General features: G+C 44.3%; 1 protein-coding gene across 4 annotated transcripts in view; it reads right to left on the bottom strand.

Moving 5' to 3' along the window:
* Positions 1-23,856, bottom strand: part of MITF (melanocyte inducing transcription factor) — a 168,071-nt gene extending 144,215 nt beyond the window's left edge. Inside the window, exon 1 of one of the 4 annotated variants that reach the window (XM_073351080.1) lies at positions 23,633-23,856. In XM_073351080.1, the coding sequence (XP_073207181.1) occupies positions 23,633-23,736 (104 nt within the window). In that variant the 5' untranslated portion in view covers positions 23,737-23,856. Of the gene's footprint in view, positions 1-14,657; positions 14,826-23,632 lie in introns of those variants that run through there. The other 3 variants (XM_073351079.1, XM_073351085.1, XM_073351083.1) reach the window with 3 other exon arrangements.
* Between the last annotated feature and the right edge of the window lie 409 nt (positions 23,857-24,265).

The following is a 24,265-nucleotide window of genomic DNA, read 5'->3' as shown; positions in this document are numbered from 1 at the left end:
AGTCAAGCACTATGGAGTTAAAGTGCCAATGACAGCTTTAAAGTTACTGTCACAGTTCGTGCGGCCTCACACACACCGGGTTAGCATCTTTCACCAAAGCGTGTATTTATTCTTTTCTTGCAAAGTAACTGCGTAATGCACGCTTACAGCAAGGGTAGGCTTCCCTGCAGCATTCATTCCCCAGCCCAAACTCACCCTCAGGGCTCTCCTTCTGAAATCCCCTGGCTTCCTGCTCCTCCTCCTTATATCCTCCCAATTACATCTTTAGCCCAGTGATTACCACCCAGGTGCTCATAATCCCCCGACAGAAAGGCTGACTGCCTCCAGTTTGGCCTGCAACCTTCTTGAGACTGCAGCAATGTCAGTGGTCGGGGGGTGCCAATAGTACCTGGTCAAAATTCGCGAAATGAGCAAGCTCTCTCACAGGATTAGGGTAAAGTGTAGGGAATCTCAGAGGAGCACTGGACCCTAGAGATGCATGCAAATTAGAGACTCTACATTACATGGATGGATGTTCCCTCAGACCTGCCAGCCAAGCTCCAGTTATGGCATAGATACATGACTTCCTTTAGATAGAGGAGAACATTTGAGTCCAGACAGTCCCATGAATTCCTGAGTCCCAAAATCTTCATTTATAGTGATGTGCTCCTGGGTGGTACCCACTGAGGGCCTTGCAGTTTGTTTTAACATTCATCCACCATCTCCTTTATACATATTTCTGAGCCATGGGCTAAAGGGAGAAAGACTGGGAATATGCCTCAGAGGAAACAAGATCCTTATTAAATCTAATCATGTGCAGGAAGGATGCAACAGAAGCCCTGTGACCATCAATAAGTGCACTGTGTTATTAATACTGAGCATTTATATAGCAGTACTTTACAACCCCTGTGAATAGGCAGCAAAACCTACAGATATTGTGGCTTCATGCTTACCATCCACAGCTATGCTACTGCTTAGAAACCATACAGAAGGAGAAAACATTCCAGCAGGAGCTCAAGGATGCAAACACTGATACCATCTAAAAACATGAAGTGAAGAGAGACTGTAGAATCTCCCTGTCTTCAATTCTTGCTGGGAGCTTCTTGATGACAACAGCTAGTCAAGACCTTTCCAAAACAGACCTGCTTTAGAGAAGAAAGCAAACGCTGTTGGCGTTCTGCTTGTTTCTCAACAGTTATTGGCAAACTGTAGGGAACAAAACCTTGGATCTGTATATGATGTTTGTTTTCCATACCAGACATTCTGACACTGTCAACTGACCAAGACTACCAAAAACCATGTCTGAGCTTGAGGATATAGAGAAGTTTATGCAACTCATTGATGAGCATGATGGAATGCCAGGCAGAACCTCTGCAGGCACCATTTACATACAGTATCCCTTTCTAAGATCAAATGGAATCAAACAAGATTGTGCTCTGGCATGGAGTCTCTTTGGACTTTTCTTTGCAGTGATAACTGAGGAAGCCACCAGAAATCTGTATTGAATTTCTAAGATCTGGCAAGTTATTTCACCTGGAGAGATTGAAAGCCTCCTCAGAAGTAACGGAGCAAACTTCTTTATTGAACACAGGCTGGACAGTCTCTAATTCAAAACCCATTGAGGCAGCTGAAAACTAGAAATTTACCCTCAGTCTGAAGAAAGTTACGGTGAAGTCCTGTGTAAGGCTGCACCTGGAAAAGAACGTGTAAGATCAGTCCTACTATAGCACTAAGGTAATGGATTTTGCTGAACTTGAAGGAACTTTGACAAACACTGTCCCATTTGACTTTGAAATTGTAGCCCAAGTTACAAAGAGGCAAGTCCTGGTGACAGTACAGTGCCATACTGAGTCTAGAACAGGGGTGGGCAAACTTTTTGGGCCAAGGGCCACATCTGGGTGGGGAAATTGTACGCAGGGCTGGGGCAGGGGGTTGGGGTGCGGGAGAGAGCGCAGGGTATAGGAGGGGGCTCAGAGAAGGGGGCTGGGGTGCAGGAGGGGTGCGGACTGCAGAAGGGAGCTCATATATAATTTCTTCTTTCCTGTACGAACGTATAACAGACAAGTTAGCACTGGTGCATCAAAGAACTGGAATATTTTAATCAACAACATTGAGTTATTATACATACGAAGCAGTAAGATAACATCACGAAAAAGGAGGTTTGGCAAAGAGGTTGAACAAAGCATTTTGAAGCACTGCTTATTAAAAAAACAGCTTTTCCGCACGAGGCATGTCCTCCACAATGTGTCATATAGTATATACTGTGTGACACTTCATATCACAATGTGAGACACTATAGCAACCAACTAATCAGTTTGGCAAGTTTGGCTCCTAAACAATCATCTGGAGCAGAGATATTTGAAGCTATATGTAAACATCAAAAAGCAAGGGAATTTCTGCATGCAGAGAGAAAAGATGACAGAGATTTCGACCAAAATCTCCTGCCTAACCTAACCTGTAAATCAAGAACCGAACCCTGCCCTATAACAGCCCAAGTAATATCTTGCTAAAATCCAGTTTCAGACCGACGACAGGCAGGTTTGACAAGAAACAGTACAAAGCTCAACTTATTTATGCAGTCTTGTTGGAAGAGCTATAATGAAAACCGAGCAACACCTTTCTATTCTGTTGTATTTCTTTAGCCAAACAGTATGTCCTGAATCATTCTGTGTTATAATCTCATATAATGGAAGACTTTACAGCAACACATATTCAAAGTGGGACAGATTTCAGAGTAACAGCCGTGTTAGTCTGTATTCACAAAAAGAAAAGGAGGACTTGTGGCACTTTAGAGACTAACCAATTTATTTGAGCATGAGCTTTCGTGAGCTGTAGCTAAATAAATTGGTTAGTCTCTAAAGTGGGACAGAGTTACAACTGCTTTAGGGAAACCTGATTTTGAATTTTCCTGACCTTTGTGCAGTTATAACATCAAGCCCAATGTTCTACCAATAATGTAGCTTTTGACTTAAAAAAGAACATTTTTTTTCCAGTTAGAAGTTTGGTATGATGAATAACCTCTCCTCTCAGCGTAAGACTACAGAGAATGAATTCATTGTCCATTTTATACACTCATTAACATGTAAGACAATCATTATTTACCAATTTAAGCGTGCACAAATTTAATTACATTTCTCCAGAACATATGAAACTTTCTAATATCGAGAAGGCGCTTTCTCAACCACTCTCTCCCCTCCCCCCTAATCAAAGCAAAAGATACTTTCCTCATTCAAGGCTACTGAAGCTCAAAGGGTGCTTTTGAACAGTAGGTTTATAGCACACTTGCTGCCTTAAAACAGACTGTACCAAAGTTCTACTATATTTGTATCCTGTGTTAGGAAACAGATTATACCTTATGGGTTTTGGAAGGATTTCTTACTTTTTTTTTTTTTTAAATCTCATGGTCTTTCAGAAACAATATTGTTTTTAATTAGAATTCATCACTGAAAAGTTCTAAAGTTGGAAATATCAACTTCAAAAGCATTCCTCAATGAGGACGCTATCCTGCCAAGTGCTAAACACACCTGTCCCAGACTAGCAAAGCACTGAAGCACGTGCTTAAGTGCATGAGAGGTCTTCCTCATGTGCTCAAAGTTAAGAGTTACGTATATGCTTAACTGCTTTGCTGGATCAGGGAAAGAGTGCTCAGCACATTGTAGAATCTGGCCCTAAGGCCACGATCCAGCAAAATACTTAAGCACAAATGTAACTTTAAACCTGTGACTAGTCTTGCTAAGGCAATGTACTACTCACGTGCCTAAAGTTAAGCACATGTTTAAGTCTTTTGATGAACTGGGATCTGATCCACCCATGGGCTTAGGCAACAACTTCTCCTGGTGCCGGTGGGTGCTCAAACTCCTCCCCCGACCCCACCCTGCCCCCACTCACGGAGAGCACTCATGGAGTCAGCGCCTCTGCCCGTGGGGTCTGACCCAGCAAAGACTTTAAGTGCTTACTAAAATTTTAAGCAGGTGTTTAAATCCCATTCGTTTCAATGAGACTTAAGCAGGTGCTTAAAATACTTTGTTGAACTGGGGCAATTCAGACGAATTGTATTAGAATAGCAAATTATAAGTGCTATCCAAAAGACAAATGCTTAAGGGGAAAAATCAATATTGTTGTTTTTAAATAGACATTCAAATACAATACACACACCTCTAGAACATTCAAGTTGCTATTAAAACCTCCAGAGAATGGGCAATGTTTAATTTGTAGTCACCTCCATAAATTTTAAATTGAAATTCTGGTCTTGACCTAACCAGAAAACAAAACAGAGCCTGTTACTACGAACTTAGATAAAATTCAGTCAAGTTGTCCAGATGGTTTTCATTCCACGGAAAGCACAGAGTCAGCAGTTTGCAGAGCATGGCATTTTCTAAACATGCAAAATAAAGGAGAAAACAATACACAAATGTAAACGCTGAGCATGTTCTATTTTTTTGCCCCCAACAGAATTGCAATACAGTCAATACAATCTTGCATTTCTTAGCATGTTCCTTCTACCACCCAGGCTGCTCTGCCGTTATGAGTCCAACCGAACACTGAAGTGCACACAGTTCCTAAAAGCATTATATAGAGAGAGCAACTACCAATTAATTTTCCATTTCCAAGTCCCAGAAGTCCAAGCATTTCTTACTGCATTAAGCAAAACCATGCAGAACCATGCAGCAAGGGAAATAAATAAATAAACTTCAGATTGAGTTTGTAAACCCCAGTACTTACAGCATCAGGCTCTGGGTTTGGTAACCCTTACTCAAGCAAAGCTCCCATGTAAAGACAAAACTCTTCTTGATCAAGTAAGGGGTGAAAGTAAGGCAGTACGGGCCGCTACAGTGTACCAGTAAACAGTGGCCACCAGTACTGGCCCCTACCACCTTTGCACCCCCTGACACTGAAGCAATGAGGCGGCAAAGGACCCTGCTTAAAGTGCTGCCGCGGCAGAGCTTTATCGTCGTTTCCCCTTTTGCCCCCTACCAGCCTGCCCACATGGGGGGTGGGCAAAAGGAGACGGTGCCCCAGGGCTGGCGATTTAAAAGGGCCCGGGCCTCCGACCGGAGCCCTGGGCCCTTTAAATCGCCACTGGACCCCCAGATGGCGAGGGCCAGGCAGCATTGAAGGCCTGGCTGGATGACACTGAGCCCACCCCCCCCCCGCCCCTTCTGCCCCACCCCTTTTGGGGGCAGGGGCTGAAAACGGCCCCATACCAGTAAGTTTTCAATTTTACTTTCACCCCTGGCTTCAGGGCTGGGATTTCAAAAGAGCTAAAAAGGTACACACTGACAAAATACAGCCATTGAGAAAAGGAGAACAAAGAAAGCCAGTGCAATTGTACAAACTGAGCTGTTTTATCAACAGCTTATTTCTCAACAGAAAGCCAAGGAAGTGTGAGCCTTCATGAAGAGGCGGGCGGGGGAGTACTGGTCAGATAATGACGTGAATGCAAGTACCTCAGCAGAGCACTCAATTCACATTGAGAGATACCTGAAAATCTGATTAGAAAGGCCAGCAAGACAAGAGCTATAACAAAACATTCTCACGGATACAGTGTATATTTCACCATTTTACTTAAACCACGTTAAAACATTTTACAGCAGTTGGGCAATAGCTACAAGAAAGCAAAAGGGAAAGAACAATAGTATTCGTTACCTTCAGTCTAAACCTGCACATCTCTCTCCTCCCTCCCATCCCGTAAAGCCACAACTATTTCACATTTGGGGGCAATGTATACCTTCAAGACAGCAGCACTGCTATGGGTGCCCACATGGCCCCGCAGTATGCCAACATTTTTACGGCTGATTTAGAACAACGCTTCCTCAGCTCTCGTCCCCTAACGCCCCTACTCTACTTGCGCTATATTGATGACATCTTCATCATCTGGACCCATGAAAAAGAAGCCCTTGAGGAATTCCACCATGATTTCAACAATTTCCATCCCACCATCAACCTCAGCCTGGACCAGTCCACACAAGAGATCCACTTCCTGGACACTACAGTGCTAATAAGCGATGGTCACATAAACACCACTCTATACCGGAAACCTACTTACCTACATGCCTCCAGCTTTCATCCAGACCACACCACACGATCCATTGTTTGCAGCCAAGCTCTAAGACAGAGCTGCATTTCCTCCAACCCCTCAGACAGAGACAAACACCTACAAGATCTCTAGCAAGTGTTCTTACAACTACAATACCCACCTGCTGAAGTGAAGAAAGACTCACAGAGCCAGAAGAGTACCCAGAAGTTACCTACTACAAGACAGGCCCAACAAACAAAGTAACAGAACGCCACTCGCCATTACCTTCAGCCCCCAACTGAAACCTCTCCAGTGCATCATCAAGGATCTACAACCTATCCTGAAGGAAGACCCATCAGTCTCACAGATCTTGGGAGACAGGCCGGTTCTTGCTTACAGACAACCCCCCAACCTGAAGCAAATACTCACCAGCAACCACACACCACACAACAAAAACACTAACCCAGGAACCTATCCTTGCAACAAAGCCCGTTGCCAACTCTGTCTACATATCTGTTCAAGGGACACCATCATACGACCTAATCACATCAGCCACACTATCAGAGGCTCGTTCACCTGCACATCTACCAATGTGATATATGCCATCATGTGCCAGCAATGCCCCTCTGCCATGTACATTGGCCAAACCGGACAGTCTCTATGTAAAAGAATAAATGGACACAAATCAGACATCAAGAATTATAACATTCAAAAACCAGTTGGAGAACACTTCAACCTCCCTGGACACTCGATTACAGACCTATAAGTCGCAATTATTCAACAAAAAAACCCTTCAAAAACAGACTCCAATGAGAAACTGCAGAACTGGAATTAATTTGCAAACTGGACACCATTAAATTAGGGTTGAATAAAGACTGGAAGTGGATGAGTCATTACACAAACTAAAAACTATTTCCCCATGCTAATTTTCTCCCTATTGTTACTTACACCTCCTTGTCAACTGTTTGAAATGGCCATCCTGATTATCACTACAAAAGTTTTTTTTTCCTTCTGCTGATAATAGCCCACCTTAATTGATTACTTGCTAGAGTTGGTATGGCAACCCCTATTTTTTCATGTTCTGCGTGTGTGTGCGCACGCGTCTTCCTACTGTATTTTCCACTGCATGCATCTGATGAAGTGGGTGTTAGCCCATGAAAGCTTATGCTCAAATAAGGTGCCACAAGTATTCCTTGTTATTTTTAGAAGAGAAACTGATTATCAAAATAGTCTGTAAATAGAGAGGAGATTTTAGGAAGTCATGGAGGCAATTTTGTTCATTTCAGCTTCAACTTTAACTTTGCATTTCAGCTAGCCAGAATGACAGAGCCAAGGCTGTGTCACGCAGATTATCTCATGGAAGACCATATATTTATGTGGTACTGACAGCAGGAATCAAACATAGGATCTTGAAGAATGACTCTCTCTCTACACCTCACCATGACAATGGCAATGAAACAGGCATGCAAGGGTGCAACTCTTCCAGGAGGGGAGAGAAGACACATCACAGGCATTTTCAATGGAAGCCTCTTGGATCACAGCCTTCCAGAGTTAGGGCACAATGCAAGAGCTATCTTCTTGCACCTCCCTTCATTGAGACTAGTCTGCAATGCCACACCCAGGAACAACAAAACAAAAGTATCTTGTTAAGTGAAATGGCACAAAATGGAAGGAGGGACAAAATACAAGCCTGGATTTGCAAACAGCCTTGTTTTTGGCCCATATCTACCAAAACAGTTTCCAAAAGGAAGTGTGTGAGAGTCTGAAGCTGAAGGTGCTGAAGTGAATGGGGCACAAAACCAGTCTCTGAGGATCCCCCATAATTAACTATGACTGATTCAATTAAATATATTGAACCGACCACAACAAATTTAGAATCACAAGATGGTTGGATCTGTTTCTCTGTTGGTCTACTGATAGATTCAGTTAACACTGCACTGGAAGGTTCAAGTGAAGCTAAAGATCATTTGATCAACAGTATCAAACCCAAGTCACTGGAGGTTTAACTAAATTAGAACTTACACCATGGCAGACTCAATGCGACAGAGGTCACATCACCCATGCTTGCCACTGCAGAATTGATGTGGCTTGCAGCAAAGCCAGACTGAAACATCTCAGAAAAAGACTCTGTCAAGGGGACTGACAGATCACAGCTGCTCTGGAACAACTCTCATAAGCGGAAGGTAAATAGTCGACACTGTGACAATTAAAAGGATCATCCACAAGACAGGTCTCCTTTAGCAAGCGGTAATTGCTGCCTCCTTAGAATGACAGGGAACTCTACCAGAAAGTGGGGAACATGAATAGCTACAGTCATATACAGGGAGGTAGGTCTCCTTGTTTCACTGTGCCTGTAGGTACACAAGGGGTGACAAGGAGCAGCCTTCCTATGCTTTCAAATGCAGACCTATGCACGAATGACAATCTTGTTTTTAAAATGGGACTTAAGTGGTGCATAGGGCCAATATTATGTTGGCCTTCTGCAGTGGAGTGACTTGCATCTGTTATTTGGATTGTTATAGCTTATTAATACAAAAGCCCACCTAAAATAACATCGTTACCAGGCTTACTTCAGCACACCCAGCATCTTTGCAACAGGTAGATTTGTTTCATGCACCTTCATTTTGTTTGATGTACATGAAAAATGGAAGGTCATTGCTCTGTACCAACAGTGTATACTATGTATCTTTACAGTGATTCAGAATGAATGGCTCTGACAATACAGCTTCTAATGTAAAATAAACTGCCTCTCTACAGCGATGACTCAAAGCCCACTGAAGTCAACGGGAGCCCTTTCATCGACTGCAATGAGCTACAGATCAGGCTCTATGTACAATGTTAATGCATTCACTGCCACACTATCTAGGCTCCATCCCAGTCTCCAGACACCAGCTTATCACTGGCACAACAGCTTTACAATTGAATTGAAATTGTAACTTCAACAAGCAGAATCAAACAAATCAGTATACCAATTTCCAAATGATGTTCTATAGCAACCAATGCTCTTTACACCCACACGTCAAGCATGAATTTGTGTAAATTACAAAAATCTTATTTCAAGAGCCTCTCATGCTTCAATCTCATCTTTGTAATGTAATGGCTGCAACTCAACAGAAATAATCCACTCACATATGGGCATTCTCAGCCTCTTTTATTCTATCAAACTCTCCGGCATTCCATGTCACTTAAAATGAAGTCCTCTCAAAGAGGAGATTCACACCCCTTCACCAGCTTCTAGATCTTCTTGCCTCTCTTGATGGCTTCTGAATTTATGAGCACCATGCTGGAAAGACCCTTTGATTGCCCAATACTGAGTGTGTCAAAACCACACCTCCTCTAAAGCAACTTACCTTCCCCTCCGTCGCAATTCAGGCATTTTGGCTCTTATATACTTGGGCAAACTCGACTCTCCAGTATCTGAATTCTTATTTCAAGAGCGAACCCAGAATTCGCAGCATCTCCTAGATAACATCCTCAACATTTTGGACAATTGTCTTTTTTGTAACAGAGAGTCATAGTAGTTTAAGATCAGAAGGGACCACCGGATCATTTAGTCTGACCACTACCAACCCACCCCACAACCAACAACCCAGCTCACTAAACCCAACAACCAAAATATTATAGCTCACTGGAGACTAAACTATTATGTGCCACAGGCAGAGAACAGGAGGGACGAGGTGCATCAACGCCCAAGGCAATAGCAAGGAACTGATTAAGTGCGATATACCCAGGTAATTCTGGCAAGTGACCAGCATTCCGTGCTACAGAGAAAGATGAAAAAACCCCAAGGTCCCAGCCAATCTGACCTGGGGAAAAACTGTACTGCAAAGGGATCTTATTGTGAAGTAATATCCTTTTGACTCACCAGTTAATTCAGAAATGGAAGCACTGCTTCATTCTTAAGACTCTTCTTGTGCATAAGAAGTCTCTGTGACCATTACAATAATTTTTCTTGGTATTACTTACGTGCATTCTGGTAGCCCCTAGGATTAGGGCCTCCTTTTGCTGTGAGCTATACATATAAACAACAAAGACAACTCTCCTTGCTTACAGTCTAGGTGCTGGGCAGGTGAATAAAATGGACAGGTGGGAAGATGAGGGAATAAAATGAACAGTTACACAACACACTGGTTAGCTTGAATTCCAAAGCCACCGTGCACAAGTTTAACAAATAGAAGCAGTAGCTTAGTGGATGAATACCTTGATTTTTATTGCAGCTCTGCAAAAGACATCAAACAGCAGCCTCCACTTTACAAGCAAAAAACACCCAGCAACTGTTCCTAACAACGCCAATGTCTTCACCAGATTAACTGACACCTGGGACATGCCCCTAGTATGGCTGAGGTTTTGGGAAAGGCAAATCCCCTAGTCTGAATGAATAAAGAATGCAAGTATGCCCTCTAGAGTGAGCAGAAATCCAAATAAAATAATTGTGACATCTTCAGAGAATCACACTGCTGGGCTACTGTGTTCCCACTGATCTCCTGTGAGTTGAAAGCTGCAAATGAGCAGCCCAAAAAGACAGCTTTTTAGCTCTTCTGTACAATCCAGCGTCCTCTTGCTGGAATTCCACATCTCAGCATCATCCTGCTTCACATTCAAAAGCTCTCACAGGTTATATCTCTGTGTGATTAGGGCAGGCTGAACTTTTCAAACAACAAAAGAGTGGGGGTGGTATTATTTTCTGTTTTGATTTTTTACTGTATATTGCATTAAACTACGCTTCAAGGCGATTTGCTTTGGAAATATTCCTTGTAAAAATGCTCCTCCCTCACTTAAAAACAAAAAAATCTTAAAAACAAAAAATCTTCCAAGTCTCAGGTTGAGCCAGGCTCTGCTGCTTCAGCCATTGCCTTCCCATTTAAAACACCCCAATCTCCTCCCTAGCACTATTGCTTTCCCTCCCTAGCTGGAAACACCAGCAACTCCTATGCCCCTTCTTCCTATCCTCCTGACCCCATGAACCTGAATGACCCCAGCTCCGACTGCAGTCTTCCTGCCCTGAAACAGCTCCCTGTTTACTTTGGTTCCACCCCAACTCCCACTGTGTGCTTCCCCGCCCTCCCCCAAACAGGGAATCACAACAGTTACCATTCCTATGTGAGTTTACAACAGCGAGCACAACAGGGTTCCAGGTCTTGGGTGAACCCTTTAGGTGCTACTATAATACTGTCAAACAGTAAATAATAATTATTCATTTCCTACTCCACTGCCTCCTTAATCCAGAACACTCCAATGGATCCTATTTCTTTATTTCAGCTGCATTCCTCCACTTGAGTGGCTCCCATTTCTGCCTACCCTCTCAGATCCAAAACTCCCCAATATCCCTGCCAGAACCCTATTGTACTTCACTAGATTTCAACTATTTGTGCAGCAACGTGCATTGTTATAGGCTACCAGGTAAAAGCTGCCTCAGCATCCCAAGTCTCATTGGCAAGCTTTGATCGACTGACACCCAAACAGACAGGAATTTTTGACTACTCCCCAGAGATATGAATGGCACCTAGGGAGCCATCAAAGCCTAAAACAGACCTGTCCTTGAATGACACCAAGCCAAACAGAAGCCTGACAGTGTTTTGTCAGCAAGGTTTTCCTGCACACAAAAATGGCGCATTTGCACATGTAAAGCCCCTTTCTCTAAATCTGCACATACAAATAGGGTTTCTGTGTGTGTATAAACTATCATTTTTGTGTGAGTGCGCACACACACACAAAAAACAACAAAACCAAACCTGTGCATGCACATTTGCATACAAGTTAAGAGTTGCTACAGGTGCCTTTGAACGTTTGGCCCAACACAATCCTTCTTCCTAACCCATACATCTTCATTTCTCTCCTTCTGTGCTACTTATTAACCCTGTAATTAAGTCTAATTCTGTGGAGTGATTGGTGATAAAGGGCCAAATTCCCCAGCATGCTCTGGCTGATGTGCATGATCAGAGCTGTGCAAAGTAGCCATAAAGACAACCTAAATAGCTGGTTAAACCAGATTTGTGGCTGCTTTGTGTCACCAGAGCATACTGTAAACCTGGCCCATGGATATTATGATACGCTTTACAAAACCGGGACCTGATCCTGCAATCCCTACTCAGGGAGCAGCCTCATTGACTTGAATGCAACTGCTCATGTGAGCAAGGATTATTTATGTGGAATATGGTTTGCAGGCTCAACCCTTTAAATTGTATCTTATAGTACCATACTGTCTTTGATACTCTTTTTTTCCCCCTGAAAGAGTTGTTTGTTTTTTCTCAGTGTTATTTTCCCAGCACAATGTATTACAGAATGCACTTACATGAACTCCTCTTTGTCCTCCATTGTCTAGTTATACTGTACAAACAAAATCTTCACGGGAATGGAGTTTTTTTTTTAAAAATCTTACTGTTAAAGGCTGTTAATTGCAGTATTAAAATATTAATGTGAACTCCTATGATAAACTTCTATTCTCCTTTATATGGTATTAAATGTAACAGTTATCACCTCACACATTTCTGTTGGTTTGTGCTTGAAGAAATAATTCTGTATGGCAGCAACACATTTCTGTCCCTCATCCTGCCAGCTCAATCTACAGAGTGGCTTCTAGTGAGGAGGGGGGGAAAAACCTATAGAGGGTTTCTGTATAATCAGTTATCAATGAAGACAAATACAAACTACTGGACTCGGGGTTGAATCTTTGGCAGAAAGGTGGTTAGAAAGATGCAACTATGACAGAACAAGTTACAGTACAGATGTCATTTGTTCAATAAAATATGAACTAGAGGTAACACTTAAGCTATTAAAGACAGTTAGTGATAATATTAAAAGGCAGTTGGACTCCTGTGGCATCTAGCGATACACATGAGAATGTTTTATTACAAGGGTGGCCAACCTGAGCAGGAGCCAGAATTTACCAATGTGCATTGCCAAAGAGCCGCAGTAACACAACAGCAGCCCCCCCAGTCAGCTCCCCCCAACCTCACCCCAGTGTTTCCCACCCGCCAGCAGCACCGAATCCTCCATCCCTGCACCTCCTGCCTGCCGCAATCAGCAGTTCTGTGGTGTACAGGAGGATTGGGAGGGAAGGAGGAGCAAGGGTGTGGCAAACTCAGCGGAAGGGGCGGAGCCTTTGGGGGAAGGGGTGGAGCGGGGCATGGGGCTGGGGCAGAGCCAGGGGTTGAGCAGTGAGCACTCCCCCCCGGGCACACTGGAAAGTTGGCGTCTGTAGCTCCAGCCCCAAAGTTGGCCCCTATGCAAGGAGCTGCATATTAACTTCTGAAGAGATGCATGTGGCTCTGGAGCCACAGGTTGGCCACCCCTGTTCTATTAGTTCCTACACCTAGCAGTACTATTACGGTGAAAGGAACAAAGCTCATATTGATGATAAATACAGCTCCTTACAAGATATAGTGCCTTTCATCCTGAGAGATCCTAAAGCGTTCAGCAAAGGCGAGTTATTTATAAGCTCAGAATCTGATTCTCTCATGGAGTCCCAGAGACATCAGTAGGTTGTGGCTGTGGAGCCCTTTGCAGGGTTGGGGTCTGTGCACGTAAAATAAATCACTTCCCCACTGAATGAAGACATCTCTGGGTGGAGATCACTTCTCAACACTGGGGTGGGTCAAAAGGTGAAATTCTGGCCATGGATGCATGGGCAAAGCCCTACTATTCCAAAGACACCTTGGAATCTTTAATGCCATCACAGAGCAGACAGGCCGTTGGACTGTAGGGAGTTGTCTGAATGACACCTAACACAGTAAACTGCATAAAACTCATTTTATCTACCTCAAAAGGATAACAGGCTGAGCTGGCCCTGCCAGGATCCCTGTCTTTGATTCCAGGGAGCCTACATATTTCAAACCAGATGCTTAGATCAGTAACCCATAACCTTCTATGGATATATGCAAACCAAGCAATAGTATGCTATGAATACATATTAATGCAGAACTAAATGTTTTTGGTTTACTTGCATTGCTCCTATACTACAAATATAAAATGGAAGCCGTAACAGTATGCATGCAATTCATTACCCTGTAACTGTTCCGGTTTTACTGCATGGACCAGTGAGAAAAGTCCTTAGTCAAGTATAATAATAAATAATAATAATATAATGCAAGGAGACAGGTTTCCATGTAAAATTAACTCTGTTACAGCACCCAATCATGCAGCCTTATTATGACACAACTACTTCAGTCAGCATGAGTTTTAGTAAACAAAGATAATAGAATCAGGCCATTACTTTGCACGTTAAAACATCTGAGAATCTAAAATAGGAAAACCACCACCTATGGACAAAGTGCTGACAGAACTTGTCTGGAGCTCCCTAATTTTCCTTCTAGCATTAAAATGTCAAACTGGTAATTAAAGATTGTCCTGAGTCAACATGCAAAGTAAGCGTTTTGGAATTAAAACAAAAACAAAACCTGAAAATGACTGGCTCATTTTTTGTTTGTTTTTTTAAATGTGAAAGGGGGGTTGCTTTGAAATGCAGAGACAAATGTAACATTTTCCAAAAATATTTATATTCAAACTGTCCTATTCAAAACCTATAGGTTTCTTTCTACATTATTCACACCCAGAGAGAAAGTATATTTTGAACAAAAATGCTCTACAAATCTCTAACTTTTCCTATTAAAGATTTAATTACAGGGTGTGATAAGAAGTGACATTTACATGTCAAATAACATACCTGAAAGTCTCTATTAGTCTTCCCCTTCCCAGCATCTATTTGGATTCCAGTCAAGCAACAACAACATGAAATCGACTAGGTTCTTGCCAATTTCACAGCACCCAACAGGCTTCTGCCCAGAGTTTTGTCAGCGTACCTCTAATGCTGCCAAGGAAGCTTTAAGCAAAGCAGCACACTAGCGCTATCTGTGTGCATACTGCACAGGGCGTCAGTTTACGGTCAGTCACATTTAGAAGGTTTTGTTCACAACCCAAAGGGGAATGTTTGTTTTTTTAAAATGAAAACTTAGATTCTGCACAAGTTGTTAGTAACCTATGTTATTCAGGTTGCACAGTCAGGCACTCAAAAATTAGGAAATGTCAGGTTTACAGCGGCCTCCGCAACCGTAATTCTGCCCACTTGTGCATTGATCTTGGACACTAAATGATGCAAGGATCTGTGGGAAAAAAACAGTATGTGAACATTAATTAAAGACTATTTTTTCTTACATAATACATATACCCCGCCTGTTTCTCTTCCCCACTAGCTCCTCTGGCAGCTGCCAGGTGTGGCAGGGGTGTCAGCCTGGTCTGAGAATATTTTGTCATTAATTTGGCAGGCTGTCTGAGAAATGCAAGTGAGAGAAATGAAATGGTGATCTTCAAAAGTTACGTCACAGTAAAAGCTGAACTGAATTTCATGGGATAAAGAAAAGGCACTTTTGTATCCCAAGGGTGTCCCCCATGCCGATCATCAAAGGGCTGCAGCAAACAATGAAGGTATGAGAACTTCGCAGAGAGGTCACAAGAATCTTTTACAATGGAAAATGTTACCTAAATAGAAGAGTCACCACCAGTTCCCTACATAGGAAATATTTTGGATAGTTTAGCTTTCCCCACATTTTCATATAAGAGCCATCCCAATTACAATCACTCACCTTTGTAAATCATTTTGAGATCTATTGAAGAAAAGCACTATATAAAGCTAGATATAGTATTATTATTCGGGTACATTTATTTCCACTGTGTTTTCAAAAAAATAAAGTCACTTTCAGGTACTGTAATCATCTGTGGCTAGGGTTCTCTCTGTCGTGAAGTGAATTTGAAGTGCAGAATAAACATCAGATAATTTTACTCACTCACAAAAATGTTATGGGAGGGATCTTCAAAGATATACTGCACTGGCCTAACTCTGCTCCCACTGAAATCAATGAGACCACAGTTACTCCAACGCTTAGTGCCTTTGAAAATTTTGCCCTACATGTTGTGTTTTACTTTACTTAAAAATATGCTAATGTTGATCTTCTAGAGAAGGAAAAACCTTTCAGAAACTGTTTTAAAATTTGTTTCTCTAAGATACATTTTTTTTTTATAACATTGAGACTCTGTTCCTGGATGTAAGCAAGCACATGTGACCTGTTCTAAATAAAGGATATTTTCCACTTCTTGCACAACTGGAACAGATATAAACAGTCTGAACAAACTGCACTGCAGAATTCAACGTGAATATAAAACCCTTGAATAAGATCCTTAAATAGCAGTAATCTGAAAAAAGAACAAACACAATATTGAAAATCGTAATGTAATCGAGTTTAAATCTAAATCACACTGCAAAATTAATTTACAAAATTAGATTTGATTATATGCATAATAAAGAACTTATAACAATCCAGTTTAGTTTCAGAATTAGTATTCTCTGCAAAAATATGTGCACCAAGGATTTTCCTCCCCCAATTAGATACTACCCTTGCTAATATACAGTGTTCTAAGAGTAGGAAAACTAATTTAACCAGTCAATCTCAAACTTTGAGAGCAGCACAAGAGGACATAAAAATAAGTGAAGATCTGAATGCTGGCTAGATCTGAGGTACTGATTTATATTAGTGAAATACATGTAGCTAACATATCTGTAGCACTGAATATCTGGAGTTATGATAATTTTATATAAATTGGTTAGTCTCTAAGGTGCCACAAGTACTCCTTTTCTTTATATAAACTTGGGTAATTCAATAAATTAAATCTCAACGTTATTACTGATAAAATAAGCATACGCTTCTTTTAAAAAATTACCATGCAAACAGAGTTTTTCTTAACTTTTTCCACTTAAAATACAAATTTCATAACAGGATCATTCCTGGGATATTAAATTTAAGCTGAAAATCATCAGCAGTGCAGTAGCATAAACGGTAAAAAAAATTAGCTTCAAATTCTTGCTGAATGCAGGTTTTGTAAAACTGAAATTGTCAGCTACAATAGTTGACAATTTGCAGGCCTCCACTGTATCAAGCATATAAGCCAAATGGGTTTATATTCCTGGGTGGCAAAAGGAGAAGCAAATGGACCAACCCAACCAATTTTCACTGTTCCTAGCTCATCTGTATTAACAGTAAACTTAGTCCATCAAACAAAGTGAGCCAATTTAAATGAGCCTCCAGGTGAAAACAAAGGGTCAAATCTGCCTTCAGTAGTGCATGTGTAATGCTCACTGAAAGGGTTTGCATATGTGCTAGGGAGGGCAGGATTTCATCTTACATTCTGCAGTCTAGTAATAAATAACATAAAGGTATTAAAAAGCCTTGTCATATTGATTTAGTCACATATCCCAGTTCTCTCTCACACCTAAAAATGACTATGCAAAAACTGTGGTGCCTGTAAGAACCGTTTAGTTTTCAAAGGCTTAAGAACATAAAAATGGCTATACTGGGTCAGACTAAATGTCCATCCAGCCCAGTATCCTGTCTGCCGACAGCGGTCAATGCCACGTGCCCCAGATGGAATGAACTTAACAGGTAATGATCTAGTGATCTCTCTCCTGCCATCCATCTCCACCCTCTGACAAACAGAGGCTAGGGACACTATTCCTTACCCATCCTGACTAATAGCCATTAATGGACTTAACTGGATAAATTCATGGAGGTTCTCTTTTAAACCCTGTTATAGTCCTAGCCTTCACAACCTCCTCAGGCAAGGAGTTCCACAGGTTGACTGTGCGCTAAGTGAAGAACTTCCTTTTATTTGTTTTAAACCTGCTGCCCATTAATTTCATTTGGTAGCCCGTAGTTCTTATATTATGGGAACAAGTAAATAACGATTTTTCCTTATTCACTTTCTCCACACCGCTCATGATTTTATATACCTCTATCATATCCCCCCTTAGTCTCCTCTTTTCCAATCTTAAACTCAACCACAACAAATTCCAGAGAATCCTTAAGCATGTCTAGCACTTCCCAGTCTGAGAGGCTAAATTCTCACGTGCCCCTTAGGACTTTAGGTTGGAATCACTGTATCTTAGCCCAGCATAGTATTTTCAGTCCTTGTTACTGGGCCTTTTTGCTGGACTTACATTTTTCATTGGCCTCTAGCATTCTACTGTGGCATGGCCTAGTACAGCATTTAGAGCAAAGAGATTTTATTAGAGGATCCCTTGCAGTTTTGGATTGGAACCTTGAATTATCAAATGGGAGTATGCATTAAAGAGAAGAAGAAGAAAACGGGAGACAGGTGAATTGGGTGGTAGATGCAGTAGAACAGAATTTGAAGGAGGGAGATCAATATTGCAAGTGTTGAGTTAAATTGGGCAATGAAGTTATGGGTGAGTCTTTCGGGGCAGGAGGCAGTTGGATTTTTTTTTTTTTTAAATATATCGTGCTGGGTGGATTTCCCATGTGAGGTCAGGTCGATAATGGGGGTTGTTCTGCCTCATCACTCCAATGAGACTATAGAGAGAAAGTAATTCCCCTTTAGGCAGAAATGAGAGGCTGACTGGTTGGGTCAGTAGAGGATTTCCCTATCTTTGGGCAGGATTGATTTTGTCCATGTGAGTAAAGACAGGCAGTATTGCTTAGTGGACAGAGCAACAGACTGGGACTCCAGAGACCTGAGTTCTGCTCCTGGCTCTGCCATTGGCCTGCTGGGTGAGCGAGCAAATGACATCCCCCCTCTGTGCCTTGCTTCCACCTTCTGTAAAATGGGCATAATGATCATCTCCTTTGAAATCTACTGATGAAAAGCACTGTATTATTCTGTTTATGTCTGGAACTGGAGGGCACAAATGCCATGTACCCCTGACTGAGCTTCCTCTGATCTCACTTGTTGACGCTCCCAGTGTGCAAGGGGAGCTTCAGATTGCCTACAAGTTCAAAGTGTTCTGTGGCCCTCATGGCTAGTTTAAAAAAACAAAACAAACACACACACCACAACCCACAGAAGAAATTGAGTCTTGATAGTGGAGATTAGCAAGGAAAGGCAGCATGCCAGCACTGCTCAACCAAGTGGCCATATAGGCCCTTGTTCAACAAACCATCCACTGATGTTCATCATCATCTCATTATCACTCGATTCCTTAAATGCTTTTTGGGGTAAGGTTGTTGAGAAGAGAATGTAACTCCATGAACTTCAGGGCAGTTACTCCCGATTTACACTACTAATATGACCAAGGAAAGAGAATCAGACTCTTGATGTTCTCAGCTGTCCTCGATACCCACCAGTCAGGTTTCAGGCATGGGCAGAGCAGAGAACCAGCAGAGAGTCTCATTGGCCGATCTTCCCCAATTCATGGAAACAGGTCAGGTTCACTGGTTCTATCAGCATCCTTAGTTGCTATCATCCACCAGGTTTTACTAACCTGGCTGTGGCCCCTAGTTGGGCTGGACTTCAAGTCCAGCCGAGACTGGGGTCCCTGCCTCCGCTCAGCCTGCTGTGGGCTCTGCGTACTGCAGGAGTCCAGGGCTACACACTGGTGATACAGTGGTGTGTACAAGCTGGGCTAGCTGTGTCAATGTCAACAATATACATTCTCCCCCTGTCAGAAAGATCTCAAGAGGTTTAGGTAATTATTATTCCACCTGAGGGCTCTTTCTTGTTGGAGGGATGTGAGAGAGACACTGCAGGTTTCTATTCTGTCACCCTTGCTGCTCAATATGTACGTGAGGCTGCTGGGGAACACAGTGATGTGGTCCGGACTGCAGAACCACCATTATGATGTAATGACTCGATCTCTGTTTCTTTGGACACGGACAGGGCCCAGTGTTTGCATTCCAGGTGCACGACTCAGAGGAGGAAAGTACTTGTGCTCAGGTGACAACATGCTATCTGAAGCTCAATCCAGGTACATTGGAAACAATCCTGGTTGGTTTCAGGAAGCCACCGAGTATATGGTCATCATTCCTGAGTGGGTTTGCCCACTTAACCCCCACAGAGGTTCACAACATAGGGGTGCATTTAGATCCCAGAGGCCTAAAGCACTTTGTTTATCTGTGCCTGGGGGAGCAAAATGGGGTGGTGATAACCATTCATCTTGATTTAGGAGCTGGACCCTGCTCTCCTTGCTCTGAAGGCCTAACAGACTGGATTACTGGCCACATAATTGCTCAAGAAGACTGATCATACGTAAGGCTACGATTTAGTGACCTGCCCATGACTTTTACTGAAAATACTCATGACTAAATCTTAGCTGGGGGACAAGGAGGGCGCTGCTCTGGGGGATTTGGTGAGGGCGCCGAGGCCAGCCAGCAGCACCAGCCATGCCAAGGGCCACTCACCTGCCATTGCTCCTGCCACCCCGGGACCATTGCTCAGGGGGTCCCAGGGGCCAGCTGCACTAGCTGCTACTTGGGCAATCCTGGGGTAAGCCACACCACCCACTGCAGAAGTCACAGAAAGCCACAGAATCCATGTTTTCTGTGACATCCATTGTCAGATACAGAGCCCGACTCATAAGAAACTCAGTGCCCTGTAGGTTGCACTGGCTTCCAGGTGCAATTTAAGGTGTGAACACTGAACTTTGAAGCCCTATATTGTTTGGGTCCTAGCTACACGAGAAACACTTCTCTTCCCACGCACCACCATTACAGTGGGTCTAAAGTGCTCGCTCTACAGGTATCACTTCACTGCACAGTGATCTCTTCGCAGTTGGCTTAGCTCTGCGAAAGTAGCTATGCTACAAAATAACACAAGCTGCACAGAGTGGCTGAGTTAGCAGCTTAGGGTGTTAGGCTAACTCCAGCTTTAGCATGTACCTCTTGACAGGCAAGCCAACTTGAGTTAAAAGGATCACCACACTGAGCTAAGCAGTTTTGCATATGGACAGGGCAACACTTGAGTTATAACTCCAGTTAACTGTAATGAAAACAAGCCCCAAGCATCCCAAGATTTGAAATCCTGGGTGTTAGTGCCAGGGGTTTTTACAGGGCCTTCACTGGTCCAAAAGAGCGTGAATTTTTCTTAAGCCAGCAGGGCACAGTACAATATCTATCTATATACTTAAGACTTTTGTTTGAGGGATGGGGAACTTATTTATAGACTTACTAAAGATGGGAGGTAGGACTCTATTTAATATTTGTCGTATGCACCATGCACTATTTTAACTCCATACGTGTGCCCAGACACTGGCGTAGGGAGCATACTTAAAAAGTGAAAATAACTAAAACAAGATATGCTATCAACAAGCTTGGCTATAAATTAGATAGAATGTTTTTGCCATCTGTGTATCAGCGACCAAAATGAGCCACCCATCGTTCCACGGAGACTCATTCATCACCAGCATTACATCCATTGTGAGGAGGATGAAAGGTTTGCTGTTGACAAAGCACCCTGGAAGAAAGTCTGGAGAAGGAAAAAAAGACACTGCTGACAGAGTAAAACGTGCAGGGCCCACAAGGCACAGATGACTTGAAGTGCTAGATGCATTTGCTTTCTTTTTCCAGCAGTTCCCTAGAAGGAGCAAATGCCCTAACACAGTGTAAGAGGAGTAGAAATACGCTGAACAAGCTGGAGCCCGTCTAAACAACACAGCAGATCGAGATGACAATATAGCAGATAACTTTCGTAAACACCATTGCAAGAACTTCAATTGAAAACTTGTGAACAAATAGGTCATTCATTGATTTCAAGTAGCATGGGCCTGCTCCAAAATAAAAACAAAACAAAAAAAACCACAAGGCTTGCAACACCTGTTTTAATTTAGCATTGACTGGATCCCAAATTCTGTCCTGCACCTGTTTCCAGTGTAAAAAAAGTGTGAAACAGTGTATTACCGTATAGCCAGTTTGTTCTGACTAGCTAGCATTTATCAAGCTAGCACGATGGCATAGAAATAGACGTTGCAGGTTTTGAAACAGCACAAGCAGCTATTCTCCCTCAGTGTTGTACGTGATCATTTATTTTACCTGACGGAAGTTTTCTCCCTCACTCTTCCACAGACTAATGCAATGTTATGTAGGTGATCCTATCAGAACACTCAAACGATCCAATTTATTCACTTGTTTGGAGCCCCGTCCACCCTGAATGAAAAGGGGCAGATTTCTCTCTCACTTTCTGTCTCCTATACCCTTTATGCACAGTCAAGCTTTAGTCTGGGCCTCTCCAAGAATGACAGCGATATCCTTTGGCCAAGGCTGGATAATGCCCAACAATACCCTTTATATAACACCACACCAGAACTTGGACCCTCCCTCTCCCCTAAACACATGCCAAACAACACTGCTATTATTACAGAAAACACTAACTAAATAGCTGCTTTTATGGTCCCAACAGCATAGGATGTTTCCTTTCAATATATTTTGTTTAACATTTACAAACGGGCTGATTCAGCAATACAGAATACAAACAGCAGCCACATGGCAGCCTGATTATTCCCTCAGTAACATTTTGCAATCAGTGACATGGTTTAAACACCAGCAAACCACCACCACCATCCCAAAACAAACAGCCTCCTCAGAGTGTGACACCCCCTGGCTTCACCAGCCCGCCTCGCCCCTAAATTAGCAGGCTGCCGTTTGCAACATTTTCCCTGCTTTGACAGTGTCCCACGCTGGGAGTCAGTGACAGCCTACGCATTCAAGCCCCGAGCTCCAGTGCGCCCAAACGGGGACAGGCCCTGCAGCTTCGGGGCACAAGCAGCACCACAATGGCACTGCCAGGGGAGGGGCAGCCTTTCCCCATTCCTATCTGGGCCAAGGGGGAGGGGAGGTGTCTCTCCTAGAGGCATGGGAGAAGGGAAAAGAGAAGGGCAGATTAAGGAGAGGAGGAATAAAAGAGGAACAGAGGGAAAGGTAGAAGAGAAGGGGCCTGAGAAAGGGCAGGGTGCAGGAGGAAAGGGGGAATGGAAAGGGGGCAAAGGGAGAAGGGCAGGGGGATGAACACAGGCAGGGAGGAGAGAGAGGGAATGGGGCAAGGGGGAATGGAAAGAGAGCAAAAGAAGAAGGGCAGGGGCAGAGAGAGGGAATGGGGCAGGGGAAGAGAGAGAGAGAGAAGGAAAGATAGAGAGGGAATGGAAAGGGGACAGAGGGAGAAGGGCAGAGAGATGAACACAGGCAGGGAGCAGAGAGAGGGAATGGGGCAGGAGGAGCGGGGGCAGGAGAAGAGAGAGAGAAGGGCAGAAGGGGGAGGGATAGTTGGAAGGGGGAGGGATAGCTCAGTGGTTTGACCATTGGCCTGCTAAACCCAGGGTTGTGAGTTCAATCCTTGAGGGAACCATTTAGGGATCTGGGGCAAAAATTGGGGATTGGTCCTGCTTTGAGCAGGGAGTTGGACTAGATGACCTCCTGAGGTCCCTTCCAACCCTGATATTCTATGATTCTATGATAGAAGGAGAAAGGGGCAGGGGGATGAACAGGAGCAAGGGGAGAAGGGCAGAGAGGGGGAATAGAAAGAAAACAGAGAGGGGGAAAGGGTGGCAGGGGGATGAGCAGAAAGGGAGAATGGGCAGGAGGCAGAGGAGGGAACACGGGCAGGGGGGTGAACACCAGCAAGGGGAGAAGGACAGAGAGGGGAAATGGAAAGGGGGCAGAGGGATGAGCATAAGCAGAAGGAGAAGGGCAGAGAGGGGGAAGGGAAAAGGGGCAGAGGGATGAACACGGGCAGAGAGGGGGAATGGAAAGGGGGCAGGGGGATGAACACGGGCAGGTGGGAGAGAGGGGGAATGAAAAGCGGGCAGGGGAAGAAGGGAGGGAGGGGCACGGCGCTGCCCCAGCAGTGCCCCCCACCACCCTCACCCACCTGCTTTTCAGGGGCTGGCTCTTCAGCTCATAGTAGGTCTTGGGCTCCTCGTGAAACTCCTCGCCGACCTCGAAGTCCGCCACGATCCCCGACTCCGCCTGCATCGTCCCCGGCTCCGGCAGCCAGCGAGCAGCGCAACCTTCCCCCGGCGCTGCCCGGCGGCGCGTGCGAGTGCGCGGCCTGCCCCTGCCCCTGCCCCTGCCGCCGCTCGCCGCCGCCGCCCCCGGCCTACGCCCACCCCCCCCCGGCCTGGGACTTGTAGTCCGCCACGGGGCCGGGCTGCCCGCCTCCGCCCGGCCGGCGCGGGGCCCTGCGCACTACAATTCCCGCCAGGCCCGGCAGGAGGAAGCGGCCGGCGGGCGGGCGGCGAGCAGGGTGCGGAGCCCTTCGCCCAGCGCCAGGGCTGCCGCCGCGCCCTCCAGGGCGGTCTCCTCACCCCCGGCTGCAAGGGGCCAGCCCCCGCCTCCCAGCCGGGATCCCAGCCAGGGCCGCTGGAGGGCGGCGGCGGCGGCGGGGGGTAATTGGGGCGCCCCCCCCAAAAAAAAACCGCCTGTGCGGTCTGTGCAAATCCAGTGACGGGGCGGGCCCCAGAGAGCCCGGGGGGCTGGGCCCCCAGTTTCTCTCATCAGGCCC

This window comes from Lepidochelys kempii, chromosome 7 (assembly GCF_965140265.1).
Source record: "Lepidochelys kempii isolate rLepKem1 chromosome 7, rLepKem1.hap2, whole genome shotgun sequence".
Taxonomy (NCBI): Eukaryota; Metazoa; Chordata; order Testudines; family Cheloniidae; genus Lepidochelys; species Lepidochelys kempii.
Note: the sequence above shows the minus strand (reverse complement) of the source record. Positions and strands in the feature narration are given on the sequence as shown.